The sequence below is a fragment of the Chamaea fasciata genome, unplaced genomic scaffold (genome assembly GCF_029207755.1).
Source record: "Chamaea fasciata isolate MVZ Bird 193981 ecotype frontalis unplaced genomic scaffold, bChaFas1.0.hap1 SCAF_27, whole genome shotgun sequence".
In the NCBI taxonomy this organism is placed as follows: domain Eukaryota; kingdom Metazoa; phylum Chordata; class Aves; order Passeriformes; family Sylviidae; genus Chamaea; species Chamaea fasciata.
This window is the reverse complement of record NW_027094112.1, coordinates 5,081,522-5,095,207: the sequence shown is the minus strand read 5'-3', so window position 1 is coordinate 5,095,207 and position 13,686 is coordinate 5,081,522. Positions and strand designations below refer to the sequence as shown.

Here is a 13,686-nt window from a genome sequence, read left to right as displayed (position 1 = left end):
CCCAGGGATGGGACACCGGGATTGGTGTCTGTCCTTGGGGACATCCCAGGGGATGGGACACCGGGATTGGTGTCTCTGTTTGGGGACATCCCAGGGAAGGGGACACCGGGATTGGTGTCTCTGTTTGGGGACATCCCAGGGAAGGGGACACCGGGATTGGTGTCTGTCTTTGGGGACATCCCAGGGATTGGGACACCGGGATTGGTGTCTGTCCTTGGGGACATCCCAGGGGATGGGACACCGGGATTGGTGTCTGTCCTTGGGGACATCCCAGGGGATGGGACACCGGGATTGGTGTCTGTCCTTGGGGACATCCCAGGGATTGGGACACCGGGATTGGTGTCTGTCTTTGGGGACATCCCAGGGAAGGGGACACCGGGATCGGTGTCTGTCCTTGGGGACATCCCAGGGAAGGGGACACCGGGATTGGTGTCTGTCTTTGGGGACATCCCAGGGATTGGGACACCGGGATTGGTGTCTGTCCTTGGGGACATCCCAGGGATTGGGACACCGGGATTGGTGTCTGTCTTTGGGGACATCCCAGGGGATGGGACACCGGGATTGGTGTCTGTCTTTGGGGACATCCCAGGGATTGGGACACCGGGATTGGTGTCTGTCTTTGGGGACATCCCAGGGGATGGGACACCGGGATCGGTGTCTGTCTTTGGGGACATCCCAGGGATTGGGACACCGGGATTGGTGTCTGTCCTTGGGGACATCCCAGGGATTGGGACACCGGGATTGATGTCTCTGTTTGGGGACATCCCAGGGAAGGGGACACCGGGATTGGTGTCTGTCCTTGGGGACATCCCAGGGATTGGGACACCGGGATTGGTGTCTGTCCTTGGGGACATCCCAGGGATTGGGACACCGGGATTGGTGTCTGTCTTTGGGGACATCCCAGGGAAGGGGACACCGGGATTGGTGTCTGTCCTTGGGGACATCCCAGGGAAGGGGACACCGGGATTGGTGTCTGTCTTTGGGGACATCCCAGGGAAGGGGACACCGGGATTGGTGTCTCTGTTTGGGGACATCCCAGGGAAGGGGACACCGGGATTGGTGTCTGTCTTTGGGGACATCCCAGGGAAGGGGACACCGGGATTGGTGTCTGTCCTTGGGGACATCCCAGGGATTGGGACACCGGGATTGGTGTCTGTCCTTGGGGACATCCCAGGGATTGGGACACCGGGATTGGTGTCTGTCCTTGGGGACATCCCAGGGATTGGGACACCGGGATTGGTGTCTGTCTTTGGGGACATCCCAGGGATTGGGACACCGGGATTGGTGTCTGTCCTTGGGGACATCCCAGGGAAGGGGACACGGGAACGGGTGGGATTCCTGTGAGGGGAACAACGGGATGAGGAGAAGCCCAAACTCCGCGGGATCTGTGGGAACTGGGCTGCGAGCACGGGAGGAATTCCAGCGGAGCTGCAGAGGGAGAATTCCCTGGATTGTGGGCTGGAATGTGGGACCCTGGAGCAGGGACTCGCCCTTCGGGGACGACACCGACACCGGCACCGACGCTGTTCCTGCTCCTGGGTCACGTTCGTCCTCCCTGGGAGGGGAAAATACGGAATCGATCCATTGCCGGGGAGGGAGACGTGGGGCTGGAATTGCTGAGGTCACCCGCCCCTCCTGGGACGGGCCTGGAGATGCCAGGAATGATTGATTTTCCCTTTGCCCACCTCTCTTTGCCGTGCTGGGAACCGCTGGGTGCTGCCGGGATAAGAACGGGTAAAAACCAGGATAAAGACCCGGATAAACATGGATAAAAACCGGGATGAAAACGGGTAAAAAACCGGGATAAAAACAGGTAAAAGCCGGGATAAAAATGGATAAAAACCGGGATAAAAACAAGTAAAAATCAGGATAAAAACCGGGATAAGATCAGGTGAAAAACAGGATAAAAATAGATAAAAACCGGGAGAAAAACTGGAATAAAAATAGATAAAGACTGGGATAAAAACCGGGATAAAACCGGGATAAAAACTGAGATAGAAATGGGTAAAACCTGGGATAAAACGCGGGATGCAGCCGTTCCCCGTGTCCATCTGTCACCTCCCGGAGGGGGCTCAGCCTTGATGAGGACGAGGGGAAAGCGCCTCGGGCTGTGCCACGAAAGGTTCGGGGTGGAATTTTGGGAAAAAGGAATTCTGCTGGAAAAGGGAAATCCATGGGTGAGGAGGACTCGGCCCTGGAGGGGTTAAAACCCAACGGGAGGTGGCCAGGTTCCAGGCAGGATTCCTGAGGATTCCAGGGCTCATCCGGTCCCAGGGAATACCCCAGGGTGGGAAGGATCCCAAGGGATGATCCCGTCCGAGCCCCGGCCCTACAGTGCCCCCCAAAATCGCACCCCGGCATCCCATCCCCGGCATCCCAACCCCGGCATCCCAACCCCGGCATCCCATCCCGGCATCCCATCCCCGGCATCCCAGCCCCGGCATCCCATCCCCGGCATCCCATCCCCGGCATCCCATCCCCGGCATCCCATCCCGGCATCCCATCCCCGGCATCCCAACCCCGGCATCCCATCCCCGGCATCCCATCCCCGGCATCCCATCCCCGGCATCCCAACCCCGGCATCCCATCCCCGGCATCCCAACCCCGGCATCCCATCCCCGGCATCCCATCCCCGGCATCCCATCCCCGGCATCCCATCCCCGGCATCCCAACCCCGGCATCCCATCCCCGGCATCCCATCCCCGGCATCCCATCCCCGGCATCCCATCCCCGGCATCCCAACCCCGGCATCCCATCCCCGGCATCCCATCCCCGGCATCCCATCCCCGGCATCCCAACCCCGGCATCCCATCCCCGGCATCCCATCCCCGGCATCCCATCCCCGGCATCCCAACCCCGGCATCCCAACCCCGGCATCCCATCCCCGGCATCCCATCCCCGGCATCCCATCCCCGGCATCCCATCCCCGGCATCCCTCCGGGCCTCGTCCCGACCCTCCCTGAGCTCTGGCCGCCTCCAGGCCGGGCCCATTCCCTGCCGAGGGCCGCTTCCACCCTTTTTTGGCGCCGTAATCCACCTGAATTCCCCCAAAAACCCCCAAATTCCCATTGACCTCCCGCCCAGCAGGCGGCGCTGTCTCGGTCCCCCCCCCATTCCCGCTCTATGTTCCCTGGCCAGCGCCGATCCTCCCCCTTGATGGCTCCGTAATCCCGCCCTTCCCCACAACTCTCCTCCCTCCAAAACCCCCCAAAACCCCCGAAATTCCCATTTTCCTCCGGACCTCCCGCCCGGCGGGCGGCGCTCTCTGGGCCCACCCTGCCCGTCCCCCGCACGGCGCCGCCGCTCCTCCCGCGCTCTCCGTTCCCTGGCCGGTGCTGATCCCAGAGATCTCATGGCTCCATAACTGGCTCCTTTTTTGTCTCCCTAATCCCGCCGTTCCTCCAAGCTGCCCCCAAAGAATCCCGGTAACCCCCAATTCCCATTTCCCGCCAGCCCTCCCGCCCAGCAGGCGGCGCTGTCGCGGGCTCACGCTGCCCGTCCCCCGCACGGCGCAGCCGCTCCTGCCGCGCTCTCGATGGCCCGGGGGCGGGCAGCGGGGGCGGGCGCGGGGCCGCTCCGGCCGCGCGTCTCGTTGCTCGCGGAGTCCCGGAAGCGGCGCGGGCCGAGGCCGCAATGGCGGAGAGCCCGGCGGCCGAAGACGCGGCCCCGGCCCCGGCCGCGGTGCTGGCGGCGGGCGGCGGCGGCGGCGGCTCGCCCGGCGCCGCGGGCGCCGCGGGGACTCCCGGCGTTTTCATCCCCGCCGAGCTTTGGGCGGCGGCGGGCTTCGGCGCGGCCGCGGCGCCCGGTAGCGGCGCGGCTGCCGGCGGCGGCGGAGCGCCCATGGCGGCGGCGGCGGCGGGGGCCGCTCTCCTCACGCACTCCGCCTTCTGGGACCCCACGGTCAGCGGCGACTGGGACAGCGAGAGGCCCAGCCCGGCCTGCCTGCTGCGGATCAAACGGTGAGCGGCGCCGGTACCGGCGGCCTCGGTGCCGGTACCGGCGGCGGGGCCCGGCCACCGGCAGCGGCGGCGGCGGCGGTCGGCCGGTGACGGGCACCGGGACAGCGGCACGCGGGCCTGGGGACGGCGTCCGGTGCTTTCCGGTGTCCCGGGATAAACGCGGGGACCGGGCTCGGTTCATTCCGGGTCCCGGGACAAACGTGGGGACAGCGCCCGGTTCATTCCCGTGTCCCGGGATAAACGTGGGGACCGGGCTCGGTTCATTCCGGGTCCCGGGATAAACGTGGGGACCGGGCTCGGTTCATTCCCGTGTCCCGGGATAAACGTGGGGACCGGGCTCGGTTCATTCCCGTGTCCCGGGATAAACGTGGGGACCGGGCTCGGTTCATTCTGGGTCCCGGGACAAACGTGGGGACCGGGCTCGGTTCATTCCCGTGTCCCGGGATAAACGTGGGGACCGGGCTCGGTTCATTCCGTGTCCCGGGACAAACGTGGGGACCGGGCTCGGTTCATTCCCGTGTCCCGGGATAAACGTGGGGACCGGGCTCGGTTCATTCCGGGTCCCGGGACAAACGTGGGGACAGCGCCCGGTTCATTCCCGTGTCCCGGGATAAACGTGGGGACCGGGCTCGGTTCATTCCCTGTCCCGGGATAAACGTGGGGACAGCGCCCGGTTCATTCTGGTGTCCCGGGATAAACGTGGGGACCGGGCTCGGTTCATTCCCCTGTCCCGGGACAAACGTGGGGACAGCGCCCGGTTCATTCCCGTGTCCCGGGATAAACGTGGGGACAGCGCCCGGTTCATTCCCGTGTCCCGGGATAAACGTGGGGACAGCGCCCGGTTCATTCCCGTGTCCCGGGATAAACGTGGGGACAGCGCCCGGTTCATTCCGGTGTCCCGGAGCTCTCCTGGGCACATCCCCCGGTCCGTCCCCGCCTTTCCCGGGGCGGAGATGGGGACAAGCCCCGGTTGCTCCCGGAGCTCTCCCGGTGTCCCGTTCCCGTGTCCCGGGACAGCTCCCGGTCCCTCCCGGTGTCCCGGGACAGCTCCCGGTCCCTCCCGGTGTCCCGGGACAGCTCCCGGTCCCTCCCGGTGTCCCAGGCGTGGCTTGGGAGGGACCCTGCGCAGGGACTCCCCTCAATCCCGGGATGTTCCAGCCCTGGAATTCCTGCCCACGATCTCCCTGGGATTAACTGGGATCCAGGCCGGGGATAACTGGGATCCCGGCCGGGGATAACTGGGATCCAGGCTGGGGATAACTGGGATCCAGGCTGGGGATAACTGGGATCCAGGCCAGGGTTAACTGGGATCCCGGCCGGGGATAACTGGGATCCAGGGCGGGGTTAACTGGGATCCAGGCCGGAGTTAACTGGGATCCAGGCTGGGGATAACTGGGATCCAGGCTGGGGATAACTGGGATCCAGGCTGGGGATAACTGGGATCCAGGCTGGGGATAACTGGGATCCAGGCTGGGGATAACTGGGATCCAGGCTGGGGATAACTGGGATCCCGGCCGGGGATAACTGGGATCCCGGCCGGGGATAACTGGGATCTCGGGCGGGATTAACTGGGATCCCGGGCGGGGTTGGTCCCCGGACGAGCTGGGAGCCCAGGCAGATCCCGCCTCATCCCCCTCCCTCTCCCAGGGACATCATGTCCATTTACAAGGAGCCGCCGCCGGGAATGTTCGTTGTGCCTGATCCCCACGACATGACCAAGGTGAGGAAGGCTCGGGCCTCCTCCTCCTCCTCCTCCTCCTCCTCCTCCTCCCCGGGGGTTTTTGGGATCCTTTCCCAGCTGGAATTTTCCCTGGATGTCCCCGCTGAGGGAACGGCTCCGGCTCTCCTGGGAATGTCGGGATGGGATTGAGTGGAGGGAGGGATCGGGATCACCGGGGGGTTTGGAAACATTCCAGGCTTCGGGAACGCTGGAGGATTTGGGAATGCTGGAGGATTTGGGAACGCTGGAGGATTTGGGAATGCTGGAGGATTTGGGAACTCTGGAGGATTTGGGAATGCTGGAGGATTTGGGAACGCTGGAGAATTTGGGAACTCTGGAGGATTTGGGAACGCTGGAGGATTTGGGAACGCTGGAGCCATGGAGGGTTTGGGAATGCCAGAGGCTTTGGGACCACTGGAGGCTTTGGGAACTCCGAGAGGTTTGGGAACGCTGCAGGCTTTGGGGACACTGGAAGGTTTGGGGACCCTGCAGGCTTTGGGGACACTGGAAGGTTGGGGACCCTGCAGGCTTTGGGGACGCTCCAGGCTTTAGGAATGCTGGATGTTTTTGGGACCCTGGCGGGTGTGGGAGCTCTGGGAAGTTCGGGAACGCTCCATGGCCGCGCCCGCCCCGCAGATCCACGCGCTGATCACGGGCCCCTTCGACACCCCGTACGAGGGCGGCTTCTTCCTGTTCCTGTTCCGCTGCCCCCCGGACTACCCCATCCACCCGCCCCGCGTCAAGCTCATCACCACCGGCAACAACAGCGTGCGCTTCAACCCCAACTTCTACCGCAACGGCAAGGTCTGCCTCAGCATCCTCGGGTAAGCCGGGACTAACCGGGGCTGCCTCAGCATCCTCGGGTAAGCCGGGACTAACCGGGGCTGCCTCACCGTCCTCGGGTAAGCCGGGACTAACCGGGGCTGCCAGGACTAACCGGGGCTGCCTCAGCGTCCTCGGGTAAGCCGGGACTAACCGGGGCTGCCAGGACTAACCGGGGCTGCCTCAGCGTCCTCGGGTAAACCGGGACTAACCGGGGCTGCCTCAGCGTCCTCGGGTAAACCGGGACTAACCGGGGCTGCCTCAGCGTCCTCGGGTAAACCGGGACTAACCGGGGCTGCCTCAGCATCCTCGGGTAAGCCGGGACTAACCGGGGCTGCCAGGACTAACCGGGGCTGCCTCAGCGTCCTCGGGTAAACCGGGACTAACCGGGGCTGCCTCAGCGTCCTCGGGTAAACCGGGACTAACCGGGGCTGCCTCAGCGTCCTCGGGTAAGCCGGGACTAACCGGGGCTGCCTCAGCGTCCTCGGGTAAGCCGGGACTAACCGGGGCTGCCTCAGCATCCTCGGGTGAGCCGGGACTAACCAGGGCTGCCTCAGCGTCCTGGGGTGAGCCGGGACTAACCGGGGCTGCCAGGACTAACCGGGGCTGCCTCAGCGTCCTGGGGTGAGCCGGGACTAACCGGGGCTGCCAGGACTAACCGGGGCTGCCTCAGCGTCCTCGGGTAAACCGGACTCAACTGGGGCTGCCTCAGTGTCCTGGGGTGAGCCAGACCAAAGGTCAGAGCCGGGGTCAGCTCCAGCTGTGGTCCCTGGGGCGGGTCCAGCTGTGGTCCCTGGGGCGGGTCCAGCTGTGGTCCCCGGGGCAGCTCCAGCTGTGGTCCCTGGGGCAGCTCCAGCTGTGGTCCCTGGGGCAGCTCCAGCTGTGGTCCGCGGGGCGGGTCCAGCTGTGGTCCCTGGGGCGGGTCCAGCTGTGGTCCCTGGGGCGGGTCCAGCTGTGGTCCCCGGGGCGGCTCCAGCTGTGGTCCCCAAGGTTTTCGGGCTCTGCTGTGGGGGGTACGGTGTTTTAATTAATTTAATTAATTGATGGCGGTTCCTGTGCTCTGCTGCCCCGGAGCGTGGACAGGTCTGGCCCAGAGCATCTCCTCGGTGCTGATCATTAATGAGTCCATTAATGAGTTAATTAATGGCTGTGTCCCCAGCACGTGGACAGGCCCGGCGTGGAGCCCGGCGCAGAGCATCTCCTCGGTGCTGATCATTAATGAGTCCATTAATGAGTTAATTAATGGCTGTGTCCCCAGCACGTGGACAGGCCCGGCGTGGAGCCCGGCGCAGAGCATCTCCTCGGTGCTGATCATTAATGAGTCCATTAATGAGTTAATTAATGGCTGTGTCCCCAGCACGTGGACAGGCCCGGCGTGGAGCCCGGCGCAGAGCATCTCCTCGGTGCTGATCATTAATGAGTCCATTAATGAGTTAATTAATGGCTGTGTCCCCAGCACGTGGACAGGCCCGGCGTGGAGCCCGGCGCAGAGCATCTCCTCGGTGCTGATCATTAATGAGTCCATTAATGAGTTAATTAATGGCTGTGTCCCCAGCACGTGGACAGGCCCGGCATGGAGCCCGGCGCAGAGCATCTCCTCGGTGCTGATCTCCATCCAGTCCCTGATGACAGAGAACCCGTACCACAACGAGCCCGGCTTCGAGCAGGTCAGGGCCAGCCTGGGGCTGGGATCCACTGGGATCCGCTGGGATCTGAGTCTGGGATCCCAGCCCGGGATTCATTGGGATCCCTGCAGGAGCCCCAGGGCTCCAGGTTCCGTACACTCCGGAGGAGAGGCGGGATCTGCAGTGGGCGGGGAGGGGTGGAAAGGTGGGATCTGGAACGGCCAGGGCAGGGCTGGAGAACTGGGATTTGGGCGCTCAGGGCTGGGCACGGACTGGGCTCTGCACTCCCCTGATCCCGTTTTCCCGTGATCCCATTTTTCCGTGATCCCGTTTTCCCATGATCCCGTTTTCCCACGATCCCGTGATCCCGTTTTCCCGTGATCCCGTTTTCCCGTGATCCCGTTTTCCCATGATCCCCTGATCCCGTTTTCCCACGATCCCCTGATCCCGTTTTCCCGCGATCCCCTGATCCCGTTTTCCCATGATCCCATGATCCTGTTTTCCCGCGATCCCCTGATCCTGTTTTCCCGCGATCCCCTGATCCCGTTTTCCCATGATCCCGTGATCCTGTTTTCCCACGATCCCCTGATCCCGTTTTCCCGCGATCCCGTGATCCCGTTTTCCCGCGATCCCGTTTTCCCGCGATCCCCTGATCCCGTTTTCCCGCGATCCCGTTTTCCCACGATCCCCTGATCCCGTTTTCCCGCGATCCCCTGATCCCGTTTTCCCGCGATCCCGCGCTGTCCCGTTCCAGGAGCGGCACCCCGGGGACAGCAAGAACTACAACGAGTGTATCCGGCACGAGACCATCCGCGTGGCCGTGTGTGACATGCTCGAGGGGAAGTGTCCCTGCCCCGAGCCCCTCAGGTACACGGGGACACCGGGGGGGACACACCTGGGGGGACACCAGGGGGGACACCGGGGGGATATGGGGGGACATGGGGACACCTGGGGGGACACGGGGACACCAGGGGCTCGAGGGGAAGTGTCCCTGCCCCGAGCCCCTCAGGTACACGGGGACACCGGGGGGACACTGGGGGGACACATCTGGGGGGACACGGGGACACCTGGGGGGACACACCTGGGGGGACACGGGGACACTGGGGGCTCGAGGGGAAGTGTCCCTGTCCCTCATGTTCCCCGAGGGGGTGGCAGTGTCCCCCGGTGACCCCAGTGACCCCCGAGGGGGTGGCAGTGTCCCCCGGTGACCCCGGTGACCCCCGAGGGGGTGGCAGTGTCCCCCGGTGACCCCGGTGACCCCCGAGGGGGTGGCAGTGTCCCCCGGTGACCCCGCTGTCCCCGTGTCCCCAGGGGCGTCATGGAGAAATCCTTCATGGAATATTTCGACTTCTACGAGGGCGTGTGCAAGGAGAGGCTGCACCTGCAGGGCCAGACCATGCAGGTGAGCCCGGAGGGGACACACCTGGGGGGACACCTGGGACACACCTGGGGGGACACCTGGGGACACACCTGGGACACACCTGGGACACACCTGGGGGGACACCTGGGACACACCTGGGACACACCTGGGGGGACACCTGGGACACACCTGGGGACACACCTGGGACACACCTGGGGGGACACCTGGGACACACCTGGGGACACACCTGGGACACACCTGGGGACACACCTGGGGGGACACACCTGGGACACACCTGGGGGGACACCTGGGGACACACCTGGGACACACCTGGGGACACACCTGGGACACACCTGGGGACACACCTGGGGGGACACACCTGGGGGGACACCTGGGGGGACACCTGGGGGGACACACCTGGGACACACCTGGGGACACACCTGGGACACACCTGGGGGGACACCTGGGGACACACCTGGGACACACCTGGGGACACACCTGGGACACACCTGGGGACACACCTGGGGGGACACACCTGGGGGGACACCTGGGGGGACACCTGGGGGGACACACCTGGGACACACCTGGGGACACACCTGGGGACACCCCTGGGACACACCTGGGGACACACCTGGGGGGACACACCTGGGGGGACACCTGGGGGGACACCTGGGGGGACACACCTGGGACACACCTGGGGACACACCTGGGGACACCCCTGGGACACACCTGGGGACACCCCTGGGACACACCTGGGGACACACCTGGGACACCCCTGGGACACACCTGGGGACACACCTGGGACACACCTGGGGACACACCTGGGGACACCCCTGGGACACACCTGGGACACACCTGGGGACACACCTGGGGGGACACCTGGGGGGACACACCTGGGGGAATCCCAGGACCCTCTCCAGGGGGAATCTCAAGAGGGATCCCAGAATCGTCCCCACCCCAGGCCGCGGTTTCCCCTCACATCCCCACCCCACAGCCCTCCCCTCTCCCCACATATTTATTTTCTCTCCTTTTTTCCCCAGGACCCTTTTGGGGTCCAACCCCCTCCCCTCACCCCAGACATTTATTTTTTGTCCCTTTCCCTGTTTTCTCAGGATCCTTTGGGGTCCAACCCCCTCCCCTCACCCCAGACATTTATTTTTTGTCCCTTTCCCTGTTTTCTCAGGATCCTTTGGGGTCCAACCCCCTCCCCTCACCCCAGACATTTATTTTCCCCCTTTTCTCAGGATCCTTTGGGGTCCAACCCCCTCCCCTCACCCCAGACATTTATTTTTTGTCCTTTTCTCAGGACCCTTTTGGGGTCCAACCCCCTCCCCTCACCCCAGACATTTATTTTTCCCGTTTTTTCAGGATCCTTTGGGGTCCAACCCCCTCCCCTCACCCCAGACATTTATTTTTCCCGTTTTTTCAGGACCCTTTTGGGGTCCAACCCCCTCCCCTCACCCCAGACATTTATTTTTTCCTGTTTTTTCAGGATCCTTTGGGGTCCAACCCCCTCCCCTCACCCCAGACATTTATTTTTTCCCGTTTTTTCAGGATCCTTTGGGGTCCAACCCCCTCCCCTCACCCCAGACATTTATTTTTTGTCCCTTTCCCCCTTTTCTCAGGACCCTTTTGGGGTCCAACCCCCTCCCCTCACCCCAGACATTTATTTTTTGTCCCTTTCCCTGTTTTCTCAGGATCCTTTGGGGTCCAACCCCCTCCCCTCACCCCAGACATTTATTTTTTGTCCCTTTCCCCCTTTTCTCGGGATCCTTTGGGGTCCAACCCCCTCCCCTCACCCCAGACATTTATTTTTCCCGTTTTTTCAGGATCCTTTGGGGTCCAACCCCCTCCCCTCACCCCAGACATTTATCTCCCCCTTTTCTCAGGACCCCTTCGGGGAGAAGCGGGGTCACTTCGACTACCAGGCGCTGCTGGCGCGGCTGCAGGCGATCCGGGCGCGGCTGGCCGAGCGGCACCAGCAGCAGGACAGCGCCGACATGGACTCGGAGAGCAGCTCCTCGGAGCCCGAGCCGGACACTCACACCTTCCCCAAGCCTTAAACCGGGCCGGGGGGGTAGAACCCCCCGAGCGGCCGACGGAACGCGGCCCCGGCCCCGCGGCGGCGGCGCGGCCGGCACAGCGCCGGCGCACGGGGACACTCGGGGGGCTTGGATATTTTTCCCCTTCCTTTCCCTCGCCCGTCGTCGTCGGATCTGCCAGGAGAATTTGGGGCTCGGGTTATTTTTGTGTTGGTTTTTGGTTTTTTTTTCCCCTCCCCTTTCCCTCCTCGCCCCAGAGAATTTCGCTGCCCCCACCCTCAAAAAAGAGAGACAAAAGAGAAAACGCAGAGACGGAAGGAGAGCTGGGGGAGCTCCTGGACAGCGGGATTTCGGCCGGGGGGAGAGCGGCGCCGCCCGCGGGCTCCGGGCCTGGCGGCGGTTAAAGGGCTCTTGGAGGCTGGGGGGGTTTGTGTTCGTTTCTTCAGCGGTTGGGCGGTTTGGGGTTTTGGATTTTTTGTTCGTTTCTTTGGGGTTTGGGGGTTTTTTTGGGTTTTTTGTTCGTTTCTTTGGGTTTTGGGGGGTTTTTTTTGGATTTTTTTTGGATTTTTTGTTCATTTCTTTGGGGGTTTGGGGGTTTTTTTTAGATTTTTTTGGTATTTTTTGTTCGTTTCTTTGGGGTTTTGGGTTTTTTTTGGTATTTTTTGTTCGTTTCTTTGGGTTTTGGGGGTTTTTTTTGGGTTTTTTTTTGGATTTTTTGTTCGTTTCTTTGGGGGTTTGGGGGGTTTTTTTTAGATTTTTTTTGGATTTCTTGTTCGTTTCTTTGGGGTTTGGGTTTTGGGGTTTTTTTGGTACTTTTTGTTCATTTCTTTGGGGTTTGGGGGTTTTTTAGATTTTTTTTTGATTTTTTGTTCATTTCTTTGGGGTTTTGGGGGGTTTTTTTTTTTTTTTTGGTATTTTTTGGTCGTTTCTTTGGGGTTTTGGGGTGTTTTTTTATTTTTTTGGTATTTTTTGTTCGTTTCTTTGGGGTTTGGGGATTTTTGGTCTTTTGGGTTTTTTGGGTATTTTTTGTTCATTTCTTTGAGTTTCAGGGGGTTTTTATTATTTTTTGGTATTTTTTGTTCGTTTCTTTGGGGTTTTGGGGGTTTTTTTGTTCTTTTGGGGTTTTTTTGGGTATTTTTTGTTCATTTCTTTGAGTTTCGGGGGTTTTTTATTATTTTTTGGTATTTTTTGTTTGTTTCTTTGAGTTTCGGGAGGGTTTTTTTAGATTTTTTTGGGGTATTTGTTGTTCATTTCTTTGGGTTCTGGGTTTTTTTTTATTGCTCTTTTGGGGTTTTTTGTTTGTTTCTTTTTGGGGTTTTTTTGGGGGGGAGGTTTTCCGGGTTGTTTATTTTTTTCCAGGTTTTTTTCATTTTTCCTCCAATTAAAGAACGAGCTCAAGACTGCAAAACCAAAATCCTCCGAGAGCTTTTTCTGCTCCTGAGCAGGGGGAAGAAAAATTTAAAAAAAAAATAAAAGGGAGGAATTTTTTTCCTCTGGAGTTGTGGGGAAAGTGCTCGGATCCCCCAGGTGGGATTTTGGATCATCCAGGTGGGATTTTGGATCATCCCCCAGGTGGGATTTTGGATCATCCAGGTGGGATTTTGGATCCCCCAGGTGGGATTTTGGATCATCCAGGTGGGATTTTGGATCATCCCCCAGGTGGGATTTTGGATCATCCCCCAGGAGGGATTTTGGATCATCCAGGTGGGATTTTGGATCATCCCAGGTGGGATTTTGGATCATCCCAGGTGGGATTTTGGATCCCCCAGGTGGGATTTTGGATCCCTCAGGTGGGATTTTGGATCATCCCCCAGGTGGGATTTTGGATCATCCCCCAGGAGGGATTTTGGATCATCCAGGTGGGATTTTGGATCCCCCAGGTGGGATTTTGGATCCCCCAGGTGGGATTTTGGATCCCCCAGGTGGGATTTTGGATCATCCTCCAGGTGGGATTTTGGATCATCCCCCAGGTGGGATTTTGGATCATCCAGGTGGGATTTTGGATCATCCCAGGTGGGATTTTGGATCATCCAGGTGGGATTTTGGATCCCCCAGGTGGGATTTTGGATCATCCCAGGTGGGATTTTTGGGGGATTTTTTGGGCGTGGGGAGAGCTGAGACCTCCCCCCGGTTGTCGTTTCTCTCTTCTAGGCAGACC

The 13,686-nt window shown here is 61.0% G+C and overlaps 1 protein-coding gene across 1 annotated transcript; it reads left to right on the top strand.

Annotated features, from left to right (window-relative positions):
• Nucleotides 1-2,928: 2,928 nt before the first annotated feature.
• UBE2Z (ubiquitin conjugating enzyme E2 Z) lies at nt 2,929-12,915 on the top strand. Its single transcript, XM_066205298.1, has 7 exons — nt 2,929-3,959; nt 5,607-5,679; nt 6,316-6,503; nt 8,057-8,168; nt 8,881-8,993; nt 9,438-9,528; nt 11,376-12,915. Exons 1-7 carry the CDS (start codon nt 3,634-3,636, stop codon nt 11,547-11,549), a joined length of 1,077 nt encoding a protein of 358 aa, XP_066061395.1. The 5' UTR covers nt 2,929-3,633; the 3' UTR covers nt 11,550-12,915.
• The last annotated feature ends 771 nt before the right edge of the window (nt 12,916-13,686 follow it).